The sequence below is a fragment of the Mus musculus genome, chromosome 6, assembly GCF_000001635.26.
Source record: "Mus musculus strain C57BL/6J chromosome 6, GRCm38.p6 C57BL/6J".
Taxonomy (NCBI): Eukaryota; Metazoa; Chordata; class Mammalia; order Rodentia; family Muridae; genus Mus; species Mus musculus.
The window spans coordinates 83,271,671-83,291,257 of record NC_000072.6 but is presented as its reverse complement, the minus strand read 5'-3'; the positions used below and the strand labels follow the sequence as shown (position 1 = coordinate 83,291,257).

Genomic DNA, 19,587 nt, shown 5'->3' with positions numbered 1-19,587 from the left:
AAAGTCACTCATGTGCCAAGATACACACGACAGAGGAGTGGGAGCAATGCCTGCAGAAGAGCTTGGGGAATTCCCGTGGTCAAAGTTTACATTCAGAAAATGGGCAGAACAAGAAGATCTGGAGTGAGCCCTAAACACAGCAGTGTGGTCTAGCCAGCTCTCGGGGTCCTGGACTAAGCAGGACAGAACACTGCAGAAGTCCCTGGAAAAGAATGTACTCCAAAAAGGTGACAGTGGCCCCTGGAAAGGATGGGACAGAAGAGACGTGATGGCAATACTGATAACAGACCGGGGGACAACACAGGAAGCGATGAATGACGGACACCACCTTGGCCTGTTCCTATCTCGTCTTTCTTACAGCCTGTAGGCTGGTGGCCCCTGGACTTTGGGAGCGATGGGGCAGAGCCTCACCTTCAGGATAGGAGCCAGGAAGACGGAGATGCCTGTCAGGATGAAGACCATGACTCCAGTAACTCTCTGCTCCCTGGTGGAGATGAGCACACAGTCAGGTGTGACCTGGAAGACACTCAGGTGACCAGTCCCAACTCGTTCAGCTCTTCTACTGGATTGAAGCTTACTACACCCAATGCTATGGACCTAGGAGGTTCCTTAATTGGGCTCTGCCTCGCAGTCCAAGGCCCAGATGACCTGGTTAGGAAAGGTAAGGAGCACCCGGCCAGCTCAGAGCATTGTGAGGAGTGTCAGGGAGGTTGTACAGTGCCTAACAGCCAGGGGCTTGAGCTATGTGGGCTTAGGCTGACTCCTGGCTCTGCTACTCGTGTGTGGACAATAATAGGCAAGGCCACAATCAGCCTGAGCTGGGTACAGTCGAGATAACAGCACTGCTATTGGATGGTTGTAAAGTGCTTAGCGCCCTGCTTGAGTGACGAGCTCCTACCTCTGAGACTCACAGGGGATGAAGACCTGGGAAGTTGTCTGTTGGCAGAGGAGGCAGCCGGGGCAGGAGGAGCAAGTAGGTTTTCCTTCATTGTCAGGCCCTGGTATAACCCAGATTGCAGCTATAGGCTCTGGGTAGATTGCTTAGGTCTAGGGAGTGGACTAGGAGCGGACCCCACCCTGGCCAGTCTTGAGCACTTCAACCAAGCAAAGGAGTCTCCCTCGTGGCATGCCAGGTAGCTCTTGTGTCCCAAGGACACAGATTCCCAGGGCAGCTGTTTTGGAGAACACTGAGGTCGGGCATGGATCTTGGGGCGCCAAAGGAGTAGGGGATGTGCTTTCCTGCATGAACCAGCTTGGGGCCTGACATGGGGCAGGAACAGAGAGGCAAAGAGGGAAAATAGAAAGAACAAGCTAGGGCTATGGGTTGGGGTCCTGGTTGGGTCCAGAAAGGCTCAAAAGCGACTGAGCGGGATGTGAATCCATGGAGAGGCCTCCAGAGGGTCAAACAAAGGGCAAGAAGAGGTCCTACTGTGGGTGAGACTCTAGAGCGGGGGGGGGGGGGGGGGGGGGGGGGAGGCGCCTCCCTCAACCTGTGGGTTGCTACCCCTTTGGGGATCGCATATCAAATATTTGCATTATGAATCACAACGGTAGCAAAATTACAATTATGAAGTATCAAGGAAATAATTTCACAGTTGGAGGTCACCACAACATGAGGAACTGTATTAGAGGGTTGCAGCACTAGGAAGATTGAGAACCGCTGTTTGTGTGTGTGTATGTGTGTGTGTATGTGTGTGTGTGTGTGTGTGTGTGTGTGTGCGTGTTACTACTGGAGACTACTAAGCAAAAACTATCGGTTAGAAATGATAGAAGTGAATCTTCATCTCTTTTCCTTCTGAATATTCCTCCGATGGCTTGATTTCAGTGGTTGTAAGGGAAGCCTTTCTTACCCCACTACCCTGAGGGAAAAAATTCCATTCCATAAAAGATGTCCACTCCTGTTCAGGTGACCCAGGCCTTGCTCCCTCCTACCTGACCCCCAGGAACTGGGGCTGTTCCCCCGGGGCACTGGTCTCCGTCTCCATCTTGAGGCTGTCGATGTGGGCGATGGAGATGACCGTGGCAGCCACGTACCAGGGGAGCCCGGTGAAGGAGCACAGAGCCATGAGGATGCCTACCCAGAACAGGTCCAGATGGTAGCCAGCGGCCTTCTGCAGGACAGTGGGACAGGAGAAAGTCTGGAGTCTGACCCTTCCAGAAGCAACCATTTTGTGGATCATAGCTCCCCCTGCCTACCAGAGTGCATTGTAGGGGGTGAGACTCTCACTGGGGACAGACACTCAGGACTTAGGAAGTGTTTGAGCCTCACGATCCCCAAAGGTGGCTTTAGTTGACACCTTGTCTACAAAACTGAGCCTGGGCCACAGACAGGTGTGGAGAAAAGGGACGCCGAGGCTTGGGAAGGCCCTACGTTTGGTCCCTGGTGAGAAGAGCTCAGGCCCGGTGGCCACAGCCACAGGCTGGTCAGACCGGGTGGGGCAGGGAGTAGTGACTTGAGTCTCTGAAAGGCAGCATCTCTCAGACCCAAAGTCAGGGAGGGGGCTCCAGGCAGCAGGGGCCTGAGGAGATTCCTCTGCCTCCTGATTTTAGGCCTAAACCCAGCAGCATGTGTGACGTGTGCAAGTTTCATTCCCAGGAGGCACACGCCAGAGAGCGATACTTGAGGGGTACAAGACCCAGCCTGAGCTTGCACCGGGTTCTCAGACCAAGCCACCTAGGATTTGTTCAAGAACACATCTCCCTCACCTAAAGGCACCAAACGGGGACTTCTCTGACTGTGGACGGAAGAACATTCCTCCTTCACCCTCCCCCCAACCCTCCAACTCTGCTCGAGGCTCAGCCTTACCCTCAGCTTGTTCTCCTTCCGGTTGACAATGACTGCGGTGATCTGCTGGTCCATGAAGATCAGGATGGTCACCAGCAGGGCCGGCAGGATGCTGGCAGGGTACACCCACCAAGGGTTCTTCCCAAAGGGGGCAACGAACCAGCCTCGGTCGGGCCTTGTGGGCTGAGTAGAGCAAGCAGAGAGGCCTTTTTCTCTTTCCTTGTCCAGTAACTTGCCTGTGCCTTCCCACCTCCCCACCACTCTCCTTCCCCTCCTGGAGACACTTCTCAACTACCGTATTTTCCCTAAAAGATGCTAAGTACTCGCAATTTTAGAGAGTCATAGGGGGCCAGGCATGGGAAGGAGCACAGATCCAATGGGGCTAGAGAACTAAACAGAACAGAACAAGCTGCACCACCCTGGAAAGACAGGTGAAGCTCAGAGGGCAGCCAGGAGGGTGGACAAGGCCACTCATCACAGTAAGACCAAAGGTCAAAATGAGACCTGACAGAACAAAACACTGGATGACCCCAGTGCTGCCTCCGCCCAAGGAGCTCCGAGATAGAGGTAGACATTTAAAAGGAAAAATTGTGTGTGTGTGTGTGTGTGTGTGTGTGTGCGTGCGTGCGTGCGTGTGTGTGTGTGTGGTACGTGCAAACCCAGAGCCACAGGCACATCAGGGCTCTTTCTCTGTGGCTCATCTCTCATTGCCTTGATTCACTGTCTCTGATTGACACAGCTCACCATGTGGTTAGGCTGGTCACTGAGCACCCAGACTCTGCCCGTCTCTGCCTCTGATGCTGGTTTGCAGGCATGCACATCCAAGCCTGGCTTTTGCTGTGGGCTCTGGAGATCCAAACTCAGATGTTCCTGATTTCAGAGCAATGGGTTTTACTCTGGCAGCTGTCTCCGGCTTCCAGGAACCAGGTCTTTTGTTTTAAGACTAACACTACCTCAAAGGCAGGGTCTAGACTCAGATTCCTTACTTTGGTTGATAGTTGGTGCATCCGAGAGGGCTTGGAGTTAGCTATAAGCAAATAACCACTTCTGGGTGCATTGTTTCTTTTCTTTTTTCTTTTCTTTTCTTTTCTTTTCTTTTCAACATATATATTCTGAAGCCAGGTATAGTGGCACATGCCTTTGACCCCACCACCCGGGAGGCAGAGGCAGAGGGGCAGAGGGGCAGAGGGGCAGAGGGGCAGAGGGGCAGAGGGGCAGAGGGGCAGAGGGGCAGAGGGGCAGAGGCAGAGGCAGAGGCAGATAGGTGGATCTCTGAGTTTGAGGCCAGCCTGGTCTACAGAGTGAGTTCCAGGACAGCCAGGGCTACAAAGAGAAATCTGGTGCATGTGTGGTGATCAGAGAACAACCTGGAGAGATTCTCTCCTCTACTAGGTGTATCCCAGGAATTGAACTCAGGTTGTCAGCCTTGGCAGCAAGCACCTTTACCCATAGAGACATCTCATCAGCCCCTAATGAGCAATTTTTGAATCATAGACCTCAACCTCAAGCATGCCTAGCATCATGTGGAGAACTCATTAAAGGCTCCACCTCAGTGCTTCAGATTCCACAGGTCTAGGGTAGGACTGAGAATCAGTGTTAGAATCTCGTTTTGTTTTTTTGTTCTGTTGGTGGTAATGTTTTTTTTTCTCCCAAGATAAAAGGTTCTTTTTTCTTTCTTTAGAATTTCTCCTAAATTTTTTTTAAAATTCTTCTTTCATATATTATATCCAAACTAGTTTCCCCTCCCACTTTTTCTTTTTTCTCTTCTTCTTCTTCTTCTTCTTCTTCTTCTTCTTCTTCTTCTTCTTCTTCTTCTTCTTCTTCTTCTTCTTCTCCTCCTCCTCCTCCTCCTCCTCCTCCTCCTCCTCCTCCTCCTCCTCTTCCTCCTCCTCCTCCTCCTCCTCTTCCTCCTCCTCCTCTTCTGCTTCATGAGATAGGGTCTCACCACACAGCCCCGTCTGTCCTGGAACTCACTATGTAAACCACAATGGCCTCAAACTCACAAAGATTCACCCGAATCTATCTCCGGAGTGCTGAGTAGGATCAAAGGCATGTGCTACCATGCCTGGCAGAGAATCTGCATTTTCAAGCTCCCTCCTTCCTGACCCCCAGGCACTGGGGCTGCTCCCCCCGGGCACATTCTCCATCTTAAGGCTGTCAGCACAGGGCCAAGAGGATGCTCACCCAGAACAATATCACACTTTAGGGACCACCATTCTAAGGCGTCACCTCGAAGGCCTCTCAGTTGGCTGAGTTTGTAGGTCAGGGAATTAGAAAGCCTCTAATAGAACCTGGAGGCTTCAGTTGGCCTGGAGAGAAGGCTCCAGAACCTTTCCCACTCTGAAGGCACAGAGCCATAGGAAGGGTGCACATGCCCCCACCCACCGCTCAAATGACCACTGGTGGGCAGAACATACAAAGGGCCAGAGTACACAGGGTCCCTGGCTGAGAGAGGAAATTTGATGAGTATGAAGGAGAAGTTGGCAGGTAGGAGGCAGAGGGACGTGACAGCTCAGGGCAGGGGCAAGGGGCAAACCTTAATGACACTAGGCACGTGCAGCTTTGGGGTCTGCAGGCCAAAACAGGCATCGATTCCACAGAAAAGCAGGATGGAGAATACAATGGAGAAGTCAGCCACCAGGGTCCGGACCTGCAGCGATGACAGCGGGGAGTGAGTGTGGCTCCGGGCTTGCCAGAAGCCTCAGTCCTGAGGTGGCAGGGAAGACAATGGTTAGGGGTTGGGATCAGAAGTCAGCAGGCCTGGGCTCACACCCTGGGCCAGCAACCTTGATACGTCCACCATCTTTCCAAGCCTCAGTTTCCTCTTCTGCCAGATGTAGATAATGTTAGCACCCACCTTGAGGGCACAGATGACAGATTAGAGAACTTGGGAGCCTTCTTCAGAGGGGTAGCACTAGCTGAAGGCACGCTCTAATAAAAATGGCAGAACCTGGCCACCCAGCAGATGGGTGAAATGAACTCAGAAGAAACTTTAGGTCCTCTGAACAGGCTGGCAGATGACTGTACCTCACCTGGACTGAAAGGGGGCCTGCTCTATTTCATGGGGACCCTTAACTATTCTCAGATCTTCAACCTACTAAAAGTGTCTGCTCTCTGCTGTCCAGAGGCTGTTCTACGTCAGGATCTGAACGTCCCTCCCTGCCCTTTCGGAACCAGTGTCCCCCGCTGTCCACTAGCCATCCTTTTATGTCTTTCCAGAGAAAGTGATTGGGGTCCTGATGGAGCAATGGGGAATGTCCATATCTGTGCCAACACCTGTTCTCTGTGTGGAAAGGAATCAGCATGGCGCACTGACATCGGCTTAGCATGGTCACGCTGCTCATTCCTTGGAGTTAACCCGCCTCCCACCTGCCGGGAGCCCCTTAAGGAGTTCAAGCCTGATACAAGACAAATGAACTTTTCAAGTACCTCCAGGAGAGAACAAAGGATAACGAGGCACACGGTCATCCCAGTTTCCGGAAAGATGGCTGAGCAGAGGGGCTCACACTGAGTTCTCTGGGTGACTGACTGCTCTCTCACCCCCTCTCTCCGTCACCATTGTAGATGAGCCAGAAGGCAGGCAGCAGGATTCTGGGTTTGGACCCGGTTTGCTGAGCCATCTAGCTGGCCTCCATGGTCTGCATTACTAAGTGTAAGTCCTACCTCTGGATCGGGGCTTGGGTTTACTTACACCATCCTCCCTGCCCTCCCCTCAGTCCAAACCCTGGGAGTTATTTCTCAATTCCTTCCAGGAACTGGCTCTGCTGTTTGTGGCACATTGCTGCTCCCAGGGCCTTTTTTTACCATCACAGCAGGGGGCATTACTGCCCTGTCCTAGACACCTTTCCTCTCCTTCTCTGTGCCCTCCTCTGACACTTCTACTTGGATCCCTAGTATCAAGTGAATTCTTTTTGTAAAAAAAAATTTTTAATTTTTAATTATGTGTGTGCGCAGGGTGGTGGGTTTGTGCTTGTGAGTGCAGTGCTCATGGAGGTGTGTGTGTGTGTGTGTGTGTGTGTGTGTGTGTGTGTGTGTGTGTCAGAACCCCTGGAGTTGGAGCTACAGGCAATATGAGCTGCCAGAGGTGTATACTGGGAATTGAACTCAGGTCCTTGTAAGAGTAATACATGATTTAGCCATCTCTTAAACATGCACATACATACATACGTACGTACATACATACATATATACATATATATTACATATGCTATTTGATATATTATATATAAAGATATCTACAAAACTCTGGCTGTCCTAGAACTCATGTGTAGACCAAGCTGTCCTGAAACTCACAGAGATGTACCTGCCACTGCCTCCTAAGTGCCAGGATTAAAATTGTGTACCACCATGCCTGGGTCCATTTCAATTCTAAAAGGTTAAATGCATAAATATTGGTCACAGCACAATCAAGACACAGGGCAGGTATATACTTAGTTTCTTATAATCTTCTCAGCATTTAAATCAAAGAATTATTAAGTTAAACAATATGAATTCGACATTTTGCCAAATATAGGTGATTTCACATGGTCTAACCTAATACAAAGATGGGTATAATACCTTAAAATGTATAAATTCTCCTGGGCGTGGTGACACACAGCTTTAATCCCAGCACGCAGGAGGCAGAAGCAGGTGGATCTCTCTGAGTTTGAGTACAGCCTGGTCACATTGTGAGTTCCAGGACAGCTATAGAAAAACCTGCCTCAGGGAGAGGGGGAGGGGGAGGGGGAGAGGGAGCGACAGACCTCCATCTTGTTGATATATTTCCCTCACACCCAGTGGTTTCCCTGACTTTGCTCTCTATAGAAAATTACTGACAAATTTATCTCCTTCAACAAAGTATAGTATTGTTCTCTGCAGTTAAAATTTTTACCTAAATGGTAGCACATTGTTGTTAATCTTCTGACACTTGCTTCACTTGCTCAACATCATGTTTATGACTTTTTCCCCTGGTAGACAGAGCTGTGGTCTGTGTATATTAATTGTAATTTAATGGTTCCATTATTTTTTGTATTAATTTATTTAAATGTTTTATTTTATGTGCATGGGTGTTTTGCCTGCATGTGTATGAGTGCACTGAGTGTGTTCCTGGTGCCCAAGGGGGCCATAAGGGTGTGTTGGATTCCCTGGAGCTGAAGTTACCAACAGTTGTGAGTCACCATATGGGTGCTGAGTACCAAGCCCAGGTCCTCTGAAAGAGCAGCTAGTGCTCTTAACTGCACCATCACTCCAGACTCTGTTTATGTATATGTTGTGCTGTAAATTGACTCTGATTAGCTAGTGTGGTCCTCCTACTTTGGGAAGCTGATGCAGGAGAATTGCCATGAGTCTGAGGCTAGAGAGACCCTAGGCTAAATGAGATCCTGTTTCAAAAACAAACAAACAAACAAACAAAACTGGTTACTTTCAATTTTTTCCTCTTGGAATCAATGCTCTTCTGACAATGTTTGTCCATGTGTGGGATTTCTTTGGTGTGTACCCAGGGTGTGCGCGTGTGGACATGATGGTTTGAAGATGTCGTCATCGTCAGCTTCATTTCAGGAGCAGAGCATTCTGTACCACTTGGTTGACTCCTGACCAGCACTTTGAACCTCTACTTCCTGGTGTTCAGCTCTGCATTCACCAACCTCATGAATGCTAATCTGTGCAGCCTCAGATGCAACAGAGCAACAGCCCTTTCCTTTTCTAAGGAAGGAAGGAAGGAAGACAGACAGACAGACAGACAGACAGAAAGGAAGGAAGAAAAGTGTGCATGTGTGTGTGTGTGTTCACATGTGTGGAGGTTGGAGGACAGCTTGTGGGAGAGGGTTCTCCTTGTACCACGTGGGTCCCAGGGATGGAACCCTGTCTTGGTGGCAAGCACCTTTACCTGCTAAACCATCTCACTGGTTCCTAACTTTGGTGAAATTAAACTCAACTTCAGCTAAAGATGTGAAGGCAACAATGACGCTACTGAAAAAAGACAAAGAATTTGGTCTGTAAGACCGAGATACTTATCAGAAAGTGTAGAATTGAAGACCGCAGCTCTGGCATATAAATAAAGCCAGTGAAATGAAAGATAAAAAGTCCAGAAGGAACACTGTCATGTGGGAACGTGTGAGACACGGCAAAGATGCTTTGCAAGACAGTAGAGAAAACAGTGGTTTTAAAAAACAACAACAACAAACTAGGACAATGGCTATTTCTACAAAACCACAAAGGACTATTATCTCCCATTGCACACCAGAATCGCTTACAATGGATTGCAGAGCAAACTGGAAAGGCAAACCAGCAGGCTTTCAGAGTGCGGCATGGGAGATTACTGTATTTTTTTGCATGGGAAATTCTGTGTTTTACTACAGTAAAACAGAGAATTTTGTAATCAACAGATTCCACTGGAAAAGCCAAAGAGTGGGCAAGGCTGGAGAGAAGGCTCGACGGCTGAGAGCACCGGCTGCTCTCGCAAGGTATGGACCCCAGCACCTACCTATACAGTGGCTCACAGCCATCTGTAACTCCAGGTCCAGATGATCTGACACCCTTTTCTGGCTTCTTTGGACACTACTGCATGCATGTGGTGAGCACATGTACATACAGACAACACATTTGTATACATGAAATAAAACAAGTGAATTTCAAAAACAATAAGGAAAGTTAAAAGGGGCCTGGCAAGAAGGTTCAGTAGCCAAGCCTGAAGACCTGAATCCTATCCCCAGTACCACAGCATGGAAGGAGAGAGTTGACCTCTGGTGTCATGCATAAACCACAGTACACCTACGCACACACAAAAATAAATAAAACGCAATAGCAAATTTTAAAAGAAAAATCGAAAGACCACTTAATAGAACAGAAACAGATATTTACAACACATAAATCACACAAAAAAGAGAGTACACGCCACACAGAAATCAAATTCAATAGAAAACATGTGATAAATTGAAAGAGAACATTTTCAAGAACAAAGCCAGTTTGGCTATATGGTCAATAAACACAGGATGGAAGCCACCTTTAATCCCAGCACTTGGGAGGCAGAGGCAGGCGGATTTCTGAGTTCGAGGCTAGCCTGGTCTACAGAGTGAGTTCCAGGACATCCAGGGCTACACAGAGAAATCCTGTCTTGAAAAACAAAACAAAAACGAAGAGGGAGAGGGAGAGGGAGAGGGAGAGGGAGAGGGAGAGGGAGAGGGAGAGGGAGAGGGAGAGGGAGAGGGAGAGGGAGAGGGAGAGGGAGAGGGAGAGGGAGAGGGAGAGGGAGAGGGAGAGGGAGAGGGAGAGGGAGAGGGAGAGGGAGAGGGAGAGGGAGAGGGAGAGGGAGAGGGAGAGGGAGAGGGAGAGGGAGAGGGAGAGGGAGAGGGAGAGGGAGAGGGAGAGGGAGAGGGAGAAGGAGAAGAAGAAGAAGAAGAAGAAGAAGAAGAAGAAGAAGAAGAAGAAGAAGAAGAAGAAGAAGAAGAAGAAGAAGAAGAAACAACACAGGACGAGGGGAACAAAAGAATTAGAAACTCAAGGCGCTTAGAAACAAAAGGTCAAAAGAGTGTTGTCAAGGGAACCTGGGCCTTTCTGCCTCCAAAGTCTGGCTTGTGGGATTGTTTGTTGTTGCTTTGATTTCATACTGGAGATTAAACCCAGGGTCTCCTCAATGCTGGACAAGCAGGCTCTAAGCCTAATCTTATTCTTAAAACATTTATTTCTTTTATTTGCATGTATGTCTGTGTAAATGAATGTCATGCATGTGCAGGTGCCTCTCGTGGCCACTAGAGGGCATCATGCCTCCCCAAGTTGGCAGAGCATTGTGAATCACCCAATGTGGGTGCTGGGAGCCAAACTCTGGAAGAGTAGCAAATACTCTTAACTGTTGAGCCATCTTTGTAGCCCCTTTGTTTTCTTTCGAAAACAGGATGACTTTGAATTTGTGATCCTTCTGCCTCAGTCGCTATGGAGCTGGGATTACAGGCCTGGGCCACTGGGCTGGGCAAAGTCTGTGCTCTTTAATTTGTAAAACTCCTTCAGCCCAGTGCTTTCTTGATGTCCATTCTTTCAGAAAACAGAGCCCCCTGGAGGGACTAAGATGCAGTGTTCCTTCCCCCCACCAAAAATTAGCGCACGCGTGCGCTCACACACACACACACACACACACACACACACACACACACACGCAGGTACCAAATAAATTGTGGGAACAGGCTCTCTCTTTTCATCATGTGGGCCTTGGGGATATAACTCAGACCATCAGCCTTGGCAGCAAGCATGGCTGCCCGCAGAGCCATCTCACTGTGCTGAGTCTACCTCAAAACACTCTGGATGCAGATCCTGACTGCCCGCAGGAGATACTTACCTTGGTGGGAAAATAGCGGCTGAACTTGAATTTCTTCAGAGTCAAGGTCATGGAGTAAGTCCCAAAGAAAAGGATGAAGGACATGAGCGCCAGGTCTGGGACGAACTGGCAGGAGCTCCCGAGCAGGCGCCCGCCGTAGCTCAGGCACTCCTTCTTGCTCAGCAGGGACCAGTCCAGCGCTGTGAGGTTAAGGGGGGTGTACTTGGAGACCAAGCACAGAAGAAAGGGGGTCAGGACCCTCCTGTTAGGCAGTGTGTCCTTCCTGTGACCCAGGTAACCACACCACCTCCAAACCTTCAGGGTCCCTAGCCCTCCTGTCCAATATCAGACATGTTCTTGGGGGCAGGCTGTACAGAGAATGATAAGCAGGCAGCTCCCTAGAAAGATTAGGGACTGAAAAGTGTTTCTCTGGAGTGTTCTGGGATCTGTGGCTTAGCGGGCAGGAGGGAGATGGTTTCTCCCTCAGTAGGTCTGTCTCCTATTCCTGTCCTTCCCAGAGACACTAGTGTGGCTGTTTCTTTCCCCATGACACACCCTCATTAACTTCTTCTTGCGTCACTTCAACTCTCAGCGCCCCAAATGCTCAAATTCAGGCTGTGGGCTTCACATGTGTGAATTTAAGCAGTTACAGATTAAAAGAAAAAATTGTACTTGTGTTAAACATGAAGACTCCTCCCATTATTCTCGAAATACATTCTATAGCAGCCATTTACACATCATATATAGTGTATTCTGCACTGTGGATAATAAGATGATTTAAAGAATGTAGAGTATGGCGGCAGGTTAGTTCAAACGCAACATTTTGTAAAAAAGGATTTGAGCATCCATGGGGTTTAAGTATTCTAGTGGACATTGGACCCACTCCTTTGTGGATATCAAAGGATGACTGCATTTATATATTTCCAACAGTCATAAAAGGAGAAAGGAAAGGAAAATAATTTATGATAAAATTTCACTCATACTTTTGACTATTTTAATTATGTATCAATGCGTGTAACATTGTTTGTACTGTGCATGTGGGTGCCTGAAAAGGCCAGAAGATGGCGCCAGGTCCCCATGGAGCTCTTGTGAGCCACCTACTATGAATCCTGGGAACTGAGCTCTGGTCCTTTGAAAAACCAGTCAGTGCTCCTAATTGCTGAGTCATCCCTCCAGTCCAAATATATACTTTTAAAAGTTAGTGTGCTCATGTTTAGAAATAGCTACTTAGTGAAGCAAACAGATGTTTGCAGTAATCCTCTGAGAGTGGGCTAGTTGTGTGTGGGAGCAATAGGTGGTTACTTTAAACTGCCAAGTTGATTCAATCTAGAATCACCTGGGAGGAACTGTATACATGAGGTTGACCTGTGTGACTATGTCTGTAGAGGATTGCCTTGACTGTGTTCATTGATGTGGGAAGACCCAGTCCACCATAAGTGGCACCATTCCCTAGACAGTGCATCCTGGACTGTGTAAGAGTGGAGACAGCCAGCTAGCCAGTAGAGCATACATGCATTCATTCCCGACTGGGTGCACACGACTCACTGCTTCAAGTGCTTGTCGCCTTGCCTTCTCTGCAGTGATGAACTGCAGCCTAGGACTGGGAGCTGAATAAACCCTTTCTCCCTTAAAACGGTTTTCCTTTGCCAGGGTGCTTTATCACGTGAAGGTAAGGACTGAAAAGCCAATGTAAAGACAGACCAAAGCATCCCAGCTGGTCCATTGGAGCCCAGATCCCAGCACATAGCCCCTTACATAAAACAGGCACTGGCAGGGCTGGAGAGATGGCTCAGTGGTTAAGAGCACCGACTGCTCTTCTGAGGGTCCTGAGTTCAAATCCCAGCAACTACATGGTGGCTCACAACCATTCATAATGAGATCTGACTCTCTCTTCTGGTGCATCTGAAGACAGCTACAATGTACTTAGATATAATAATAAATAAATCTAAAAACAAAAACAAACAAACAAAAAAAAAAACAGGCACTGGCAGGTAGGCACTGCCCCAGTCTGCTCTTCTCAAAGTCTTATGTGTGAACATTTTTGGCTAATAGTCAGTTGAGGTAGATATGAACTGAGCCATTAGTTGCCTGTGCAAGGGAACTTGAGCAACCTTAAGGTCACTCACGGCTTACAAAGCTGCCCCACGGCTACATGCTCCCCTTTACCTGGATTATAATTTTGCATCCTTCCATCTACTTAGGCTGGAGAGGCCTACAGCCCACACTTCCTTCCCATTTTTCAGGAAGGCAGGGCAGCTAAGGTCCTTGGAGGCTATTAAGCCAAAAGGCTGATCAAATTCATTGAGCAGGGGGAGTCTAATAAACCTTGGGTGCTGGAAGTGCACTGTTGGATGGGAACTGGTGGTTTCCAGGCAGACCTGTGCATATATGTGTGTACCTCTGTTCCTGGCCTCCCCTGGGAATGCACATGCTATCGTTCTGCATAGAGAAGGCACGCACTGATGATGCTGTAGAATAGGATGCTTTCGGTTACAAACTAAAAACATCGTTCTCAGAACCCATGTGCTCCTGGGACTCACCTCCCAACTCCTTCCTGACTCCCCACCATAAACAAAACCGCATGATCAGTCTGCCCTGGAAGGAAGAGGCTTACCAGAGACGTGTTGGTGTTTGGTGCCAGTGGGGCTGAGGCATTGACCGTGGTTGTGTTCACTGGAGAAGACACAGAAGATGGGGTGCGATCAGTGGTTCCCAGTTCCTGCAGCCTCTAAGCGCCCCGGCCCTTTCCCAGCCTCCCTCCGAACTCTCCTACTGCCTTCAGCTTCCCGCTCTGCTCCCACACAGGACGGTGTTGGACACGTGACTCACAGGAAGCAGCTGAGTCTGCGCAGAAGAGCTCATCCTGAGGACCTCTATCAACGCAAATGAGCACCCTGGTGCTGAGACAGTGAGGAGTATGCGCTGAGTCCCTGCTGGGTGCTAGTGTTCCAAAGAGCTAATTCCATGTCATGTATTATGCCAAACCCCGACAAAAGTATTCATTTGTTCAGTTCCTAAAATCTCCACGATGCATCCCCATTTTACAGATTGAAGTAACTGAGGTTACCTAAGGTTTCAGAGCTTATGCTTGGAGCCATGATCCCAGCCCAGGCTGCTGATAGGCTTGAAGTCCAGTTTTCGTCTATGAACCCTTCTCTCCTACCGCCTCCGTCTGAAGGAGAATCAGAAGCTCAGGAGAGCTGCTTGCTGACAGCTGTTCACCTCAGTGTCCCTAAATGTAACTGGAATATCTAAACACAGGGCCAGGCTCCCCAGGCGATAAGGCCACTCATCAGAAACCCAGCTTTGGAAGAGCATGAGTGCCTACTCTCCTCCTCTGGACTGCATGAGTGGGGGAAGACTGCCTTCTCTCCTCCTCCTCCTCCTCCTCCTCCTCCTCCAAGTAGCACCTCTGTGGCCGGTTTGGGGTCTGAAGTGTTGTAGAAGCTCCATTGGCCCCTGCTGGCTGTCTACCTTTGGATGGACACCCAACAAATAGAACCTAACCCTGGGTGTTCGCCCAGCCTCCAGCAAGCTGTCCACGGGGCGAGATATGATCATAGAAGTCAGTCAGTTCTGGGCCAAGTGGATCAGTGTGGACCCAGGGCAGAGCAGTCCCAAGGGCATTACATCCCCAAAATCACCCTGAAGAAAGCCTCACATATGAGAAGCCTAGGAATCTATTGCCTCTCCTCACAAGAAAACATGATGCCCCTTCAACATTATGGACAGATAAGCCAGGCAAGGAGCCCCACGGAGGGCTGCCCTCTCCACTGCTCAAGAGCACCCCAGCACCCAGTGTTTTCAGGCCAGACATCTTGACAGCTCCTACTTGGGTTTATCAATTCTTTTATAGCAAGAACTGAAATCCTAAAGGAGATGGAAAAAATTACAGTATGGAAAAGTCCAGAAAGGGTCCAAGTATCAAATACTGTACAATTTTAGTATACGCAGAGTGGTACTCACTTAAAGTTGAGAGCGGCCAAATCAGCATTTGCAGCATCCATAAACAGAATACAAATCAGTTACCGCGGAAACAAAATTAAATAGAAAAGGAGAGTGTCCCTAGCAAGCTTGAATGGGAAAGAGTGTAAGTGAAGGATGCTGTGTTACCATTGGACTATGCTGTGCGTTAAAGTTAGGGAAACAGAGCAGGTAGTTGGAAGGTGACTCATGAACTGGGAAGAGAACCCCTCTAGTTCCCTGCTGCCCTAGACTGCTAAACATTTAGACCTTTGCCGTCTCCAAATCAGAGGGAACCAGCATTGACACCAGCACATTTATTCTCTATGGAGAAATCTTGCTGGGGTCAGTAGCTAATCACAGCTCGGTAAAGCAAAATTTGTCAAACTCAGAGAGGGAGGGCAACAGAAGTCCTTGAAAGGCTTGTTCGTACATAGTAGTTGTAGTTTGTCTAACCCTGAGTTTCTAGATTCCTCCGGTCTGGTGTTGGAGCCAGGATCCTGCATTCTGATAAGTTCCTAGTTGGTGTTGATGCTGCGAGGTTTGGGACCACACTCTAAGAGCCATGAAAATGGCTCAAGAGAATCAGGCAGCAGGCGAGAGCTACAGGAAGCAGTCCAGAGCCAGCAGCCTCATTTTGCCATTTGAAGCTCGCTGTATATGCTCCTACAGCGCCTGCCTGTAGGGTACCCTTAGGTGAACAGACGGTTCACAGAGTAGCCAAAGCTTCTCATAGGACCCCAGAATTTGGTCTCTTTTTAAATAGAGACAAAGAGGTATGTTTCTAGAAAGCAGGTCTGTGGCAGGGTTGGGCTCAGTGCTTGGACTGGGAGTCTGAGAAGCATATGTAGTGAGAACAAGCTTCATTTGAGGCAAGATTTGCCGTCGAGAAGACTCACAAGCGCCTGTGGTAAGACCTCTTTAGAGCTCTAGGCAAGGTCCTGGACAAAGGGTAAGTTTCACCTGTAAGTTCAAGAGAACAACTCAAAGCTAATGCTAAAAGAAAGAAGAGAGAGAAAAGTTAAGCTTAGACTTCTTTATAAAAATCAGTGTCACAAGTGGAGTGTGACCAACACTGTCCCCTTGTGGGAATGGCATCCGATCAACTTCACAGGCTAAAGCAGGACCCCACACTTGCAATGTGGAGTATTGGCTGACAGGATCAACTTTTGTTTGTTTGTTTTTTGTTTGTTTTTCAAGACAGGGTTTCTCTGTGTAGCCTTGCATCTCCTGGAACTCATTCTGTAGACCAGGCTGGCTTCAGACTCAGAGATCTGCCTGCCTCTGCCTCCTGATGCTGGGATTTAAGGCATATGCCCCTATCACTCAGGAAAGGTCAATATTTTTAAGGCAAGGTCTTAGTACATAGCCTTGGCTTTTCTGAAACTCACTATAGACCAGGCTGGCCTTGAACTCAAAAAGATCTACTTTCCTCTGCTTCTCAAGTGCTGGGATTAGAAGTATCTGCCTGTACACTTGGCATCATCATCGTCATCACTATCACCACCACCACCATTAAGCTAAGGGATCGAACAATCTAATATTTGTTCATTTTCCTACTTATTTGAAAACCTTGCAAGAATCTCTGATAAGCACTGGTTCCCATCTGACAGGGAACTGAGGTTTAGTGTGGTCTTGGGTGGCCTCTGGACCTCAGCTTGCTTCCTGTCAGGTCAGTGCTTGGATGTATGTGGTTAGGCCTCCTACCCTGAGCTGCATTCCCTTGGTCCTCCAGGTCCATTCCACTGACAGCTCTTAGGGGCATGGTTATGGCTCTGATGGAGGCCTAGAGACCCAACTGTGAGGAGGCCTTCCCTTTGCATTTGAGGATTTCTTCTGTGAGAAAGCCACACATATGAGTGGCACTGAGAATTTGCTATCCTGTTGGCCAGATGTTTGCTCCAGCCCACTCAGTGATGGGTCCTGTTTTTGTTTTGTTTTTGTTGTTGTTGTTTTGTTTTTTGTTTTTTTGGTTTTTTTTAGAGACAGGGTTTCTCTGTGTAGCCCTGGCTGTCCTGGAACTCACTTTGTAGACCAGGCTGGCCTCGAACTCAGAAATCTGCCTGTCTCTGCCTCCCGAGTGATGGGATTAAAGGCGTGCACCACCACGCCCGGCTAGTGCTGGGTCCTTTAAACACCGTTGGCATGTGAATGCCCGGCAACCCAAGCATGGGCTCCCAACCGAGGGAGTTAGCAGCTCTCAAGATGTGTTCCCCACTCTAACTTCCTCCCTAAACTCAGCGGCAGCTGGCTTCATGACGCTTCTCCTCAGTTCTTGTTCCACATCCTGTGGTCACAGAGGGTGGATGTGGCCCTTCGTGACGTGGCAGTCATCCCAGCCCACGCATGCCTAGGAGGCTGAACAGTGCCAGCTTCCCCAACTCTTCCAAAGGCCTCCACCCTGACTGTAGGGATGCTTCTCCCTCTAGGGTGGTCTCACTTGGTAAGATTTGTGACCACATCAGTATGTTGAGGCAGGCTGTCTTGGATTAATGGCACTGGGAGGGGCCATGAGCTCACACTTAACTTGGGGCAGTATTCTCAACAAAGTGTTACTTCCACAGAAGCCACACTCATGCCTTGCTTCTTTGGGAAGTATCTCTGCAGCCTGCTGATTACAACCCCAACAATCACATTGTGGTTTTGGTTAGAACTATCCTCCTTTCAAATTCTTTCCAAAAATTAGCTTCAGGAGCCTGCAATTAGCATTGTGGATTGCAAAGCTAGTCTGGGCCACACAGACAAATCCTGTTTCAATAAAGAAACAAAGACCCAGCATTTGCTCCCTTGGAACAGTGAGCACCAGGCTATAGAACCCCTCTAAACGAGCTCCCCTCCTGCACTGAGAGCTGTGGTGGGAGGCAGCTGGGGACCCAGTGCACTTCGGGGACTACCGGTCACCTGTGTCAGGAGCGACGCACTCGCATTTGTAGGTGGTGATGAAGTCAGGCTTGAAGTCCGTGTTAATGGGATAGTATTTGAAGGCACCAATCATCTTTTTGATGGCGTCGTAGATGAAGATGAAGCTGATGAGGGTGGAGAAGCCCTCTTCGGTGAAGCGGGTGATATACTTGATGATAAAGCTGGCATCTGTGGCCACCAGAATAAGGCACTGGATGGCTGAGTGAAGACCAATCCAGAGGCGGAACTCCATGTAGTCCAGGCCATTGGCCCTGGGTGGCAGAGGGAAGTGAGGGACCCTCTGGGCTTGGCTCCCAGGGCCCACCCTGAGGGGCTCATACCCCCCTTTGTAGCACAGATGCCTGCCAAAGGACAGGACAAGGACAATTCCTGGGCTGGGTTTTCTAATCTATTTGTGTGTGTGTGTGTGTGTGTGTGTGTGTGTGTGTGTGTGTGTGTGTGTGCATGCGTGTATTTGTGGGTTTGCATATATGTTGGCACCCATGTGTAGAATCCTCCAGGTAGGCTAGGGATCCACCCACCTCCACCTCCCAAGCACCAGGACCATAAGCATGAGCCACCCTGATTCTACCTATGGGTGAGTTATGGGCACTGAACTCGGGTCATCAGGCTCACGGGGCAAACACCTGACTGACTGAGCCACCTCCCCAGCTCTGGTGCGTCAGGTCTTTGGGAATCCTAGGAAAGCACCTCACTGTCAGGAAGCAATCAGTAGATAATCTGAGCTGAATACGCTGGAGCAGCCTTGGGACTGGTCCATCCCAGACCCACAAGGCAAATGAGTGTGCGAGGCTGGGAGATAACCGTGGCCTTGTGAGCTCCATCCCAGGCTCTTCCTGTACACCACAGACTTCCCAGTGAGAATGACGCGGCTTGGCTTGCTCCCCATGTGCACGTTATGTGCTAATTTGCACTCAGAAGACTTCAAGGCAGGCAGCTTACAGGAGTCAGGAAGAACCACCCAACACCCACAGTTCACCATGCCTGTGGGGTCTCCTCACAGGTCCCCTCCCTTCTACCCCCCCCAGGACCCCACCCAGCATGGGTCTATCCTTCCACCCTTGCCTTCGTTGAGTGCCTCAGATGCAGGAGTAGGCATGGAGGCCGCCATGTGGTACCTACTTGCTGAAGTCAAAGAGGAGCTTCTCAAAGATGAGGATGGGTCCTGTGCTGCTGAGGATGATAAGAGGCTGCCCCGAGAAGAGGCAGAACAAGCTGCCAGCCATGGCAGTGCCCAGGAAGCTCTCCATTACTCCCTGTCGTGTGAGAGAGCAGGAGGCTCAGGGAGGCAGGAGAGGCTGTTTATATACAGCAGTTTCCCCTGAGATTGAAACTTTCTGTCCTGGAGGGAAGCTTATTAGGACATGGCGTCTATATGTGAGGGGTGGAGGGAGGTGAAACTTTCCATCCTGCAGGGATGCTTGTTAAGCTCAGGAAATGAACTGCTTCAGGAAGTTCCTGAAGCTGACCAGATACACTAGTCAGTTCCCCCACTGTAAGGCCTGCTGAGAGATAGTCTCAGACAAACCGAGCTGCCTGGAAGAGGCTCAGAGCAATTGAACCACCTGGAAGGGGCAGTCTTCAGCCTGTCGAGCTGCCTGCAGGCTGTGCAGTGTGCTGCAGGTTCCCA

At 49.2% G+C, this 19,587-nt stretch overlaps 1 protein-coding gene across 6 annotated transcripts in view; it reads right to left on the bottom strand.

Annotated features, from left to right (window-relative positions):
• The window catches only part of Slc4a5 (solute carrier family 4, sodium bicarbonate cotransporter, member 5), a 97,366-nt gene that overhangs the window by 13,688 nt on the left and 64,091 nt on the right, over positions 1-19,587 (bottom strand). For 3 of the 6 annotated variants that reach the window (XM_006505964.2, XM_006505963.3, XM_006505966.2), the window contains 9 exons: positions 19,080-19,213; positions 17,937-18,208; positions 14,140-14,244; positions 13,687-13,745; positions 11,094-11,294; positions 5,322-5,435; positions 2,807-2,968; positions 1,933-2,111; positions 412-484 (listed from right to left, as the gene is read on the bottom strand). In XM_006505964.2, coding sequence (XP_006506027.1) covers positions 412-484; positions 1,933-2,111; positions 2,807-2,968; positions 5,322-5,435; positions 11,094-11,294; positions 13,687-13,745; positions 14,140-14,244; positions 17,937-18,208; positions 19,080-19,213 — 1,299 coding nt within the window. The remainder of the gene's footprint in view (positions 1-411; positions 485-1,932; positions 2,112-2,806; positions 2,969-5,321; positions 5,436-11,093; positions 11,295-13,686; positions 13,746-14,139; positions 14,245-17,936; positions 18,209-19,079; positions 19,214-19,587) is intronic. The other 3 variants (XM_006505965.2, XM_006505967.2, NM_001166067.1) reach the window with 1 other exon arrangement.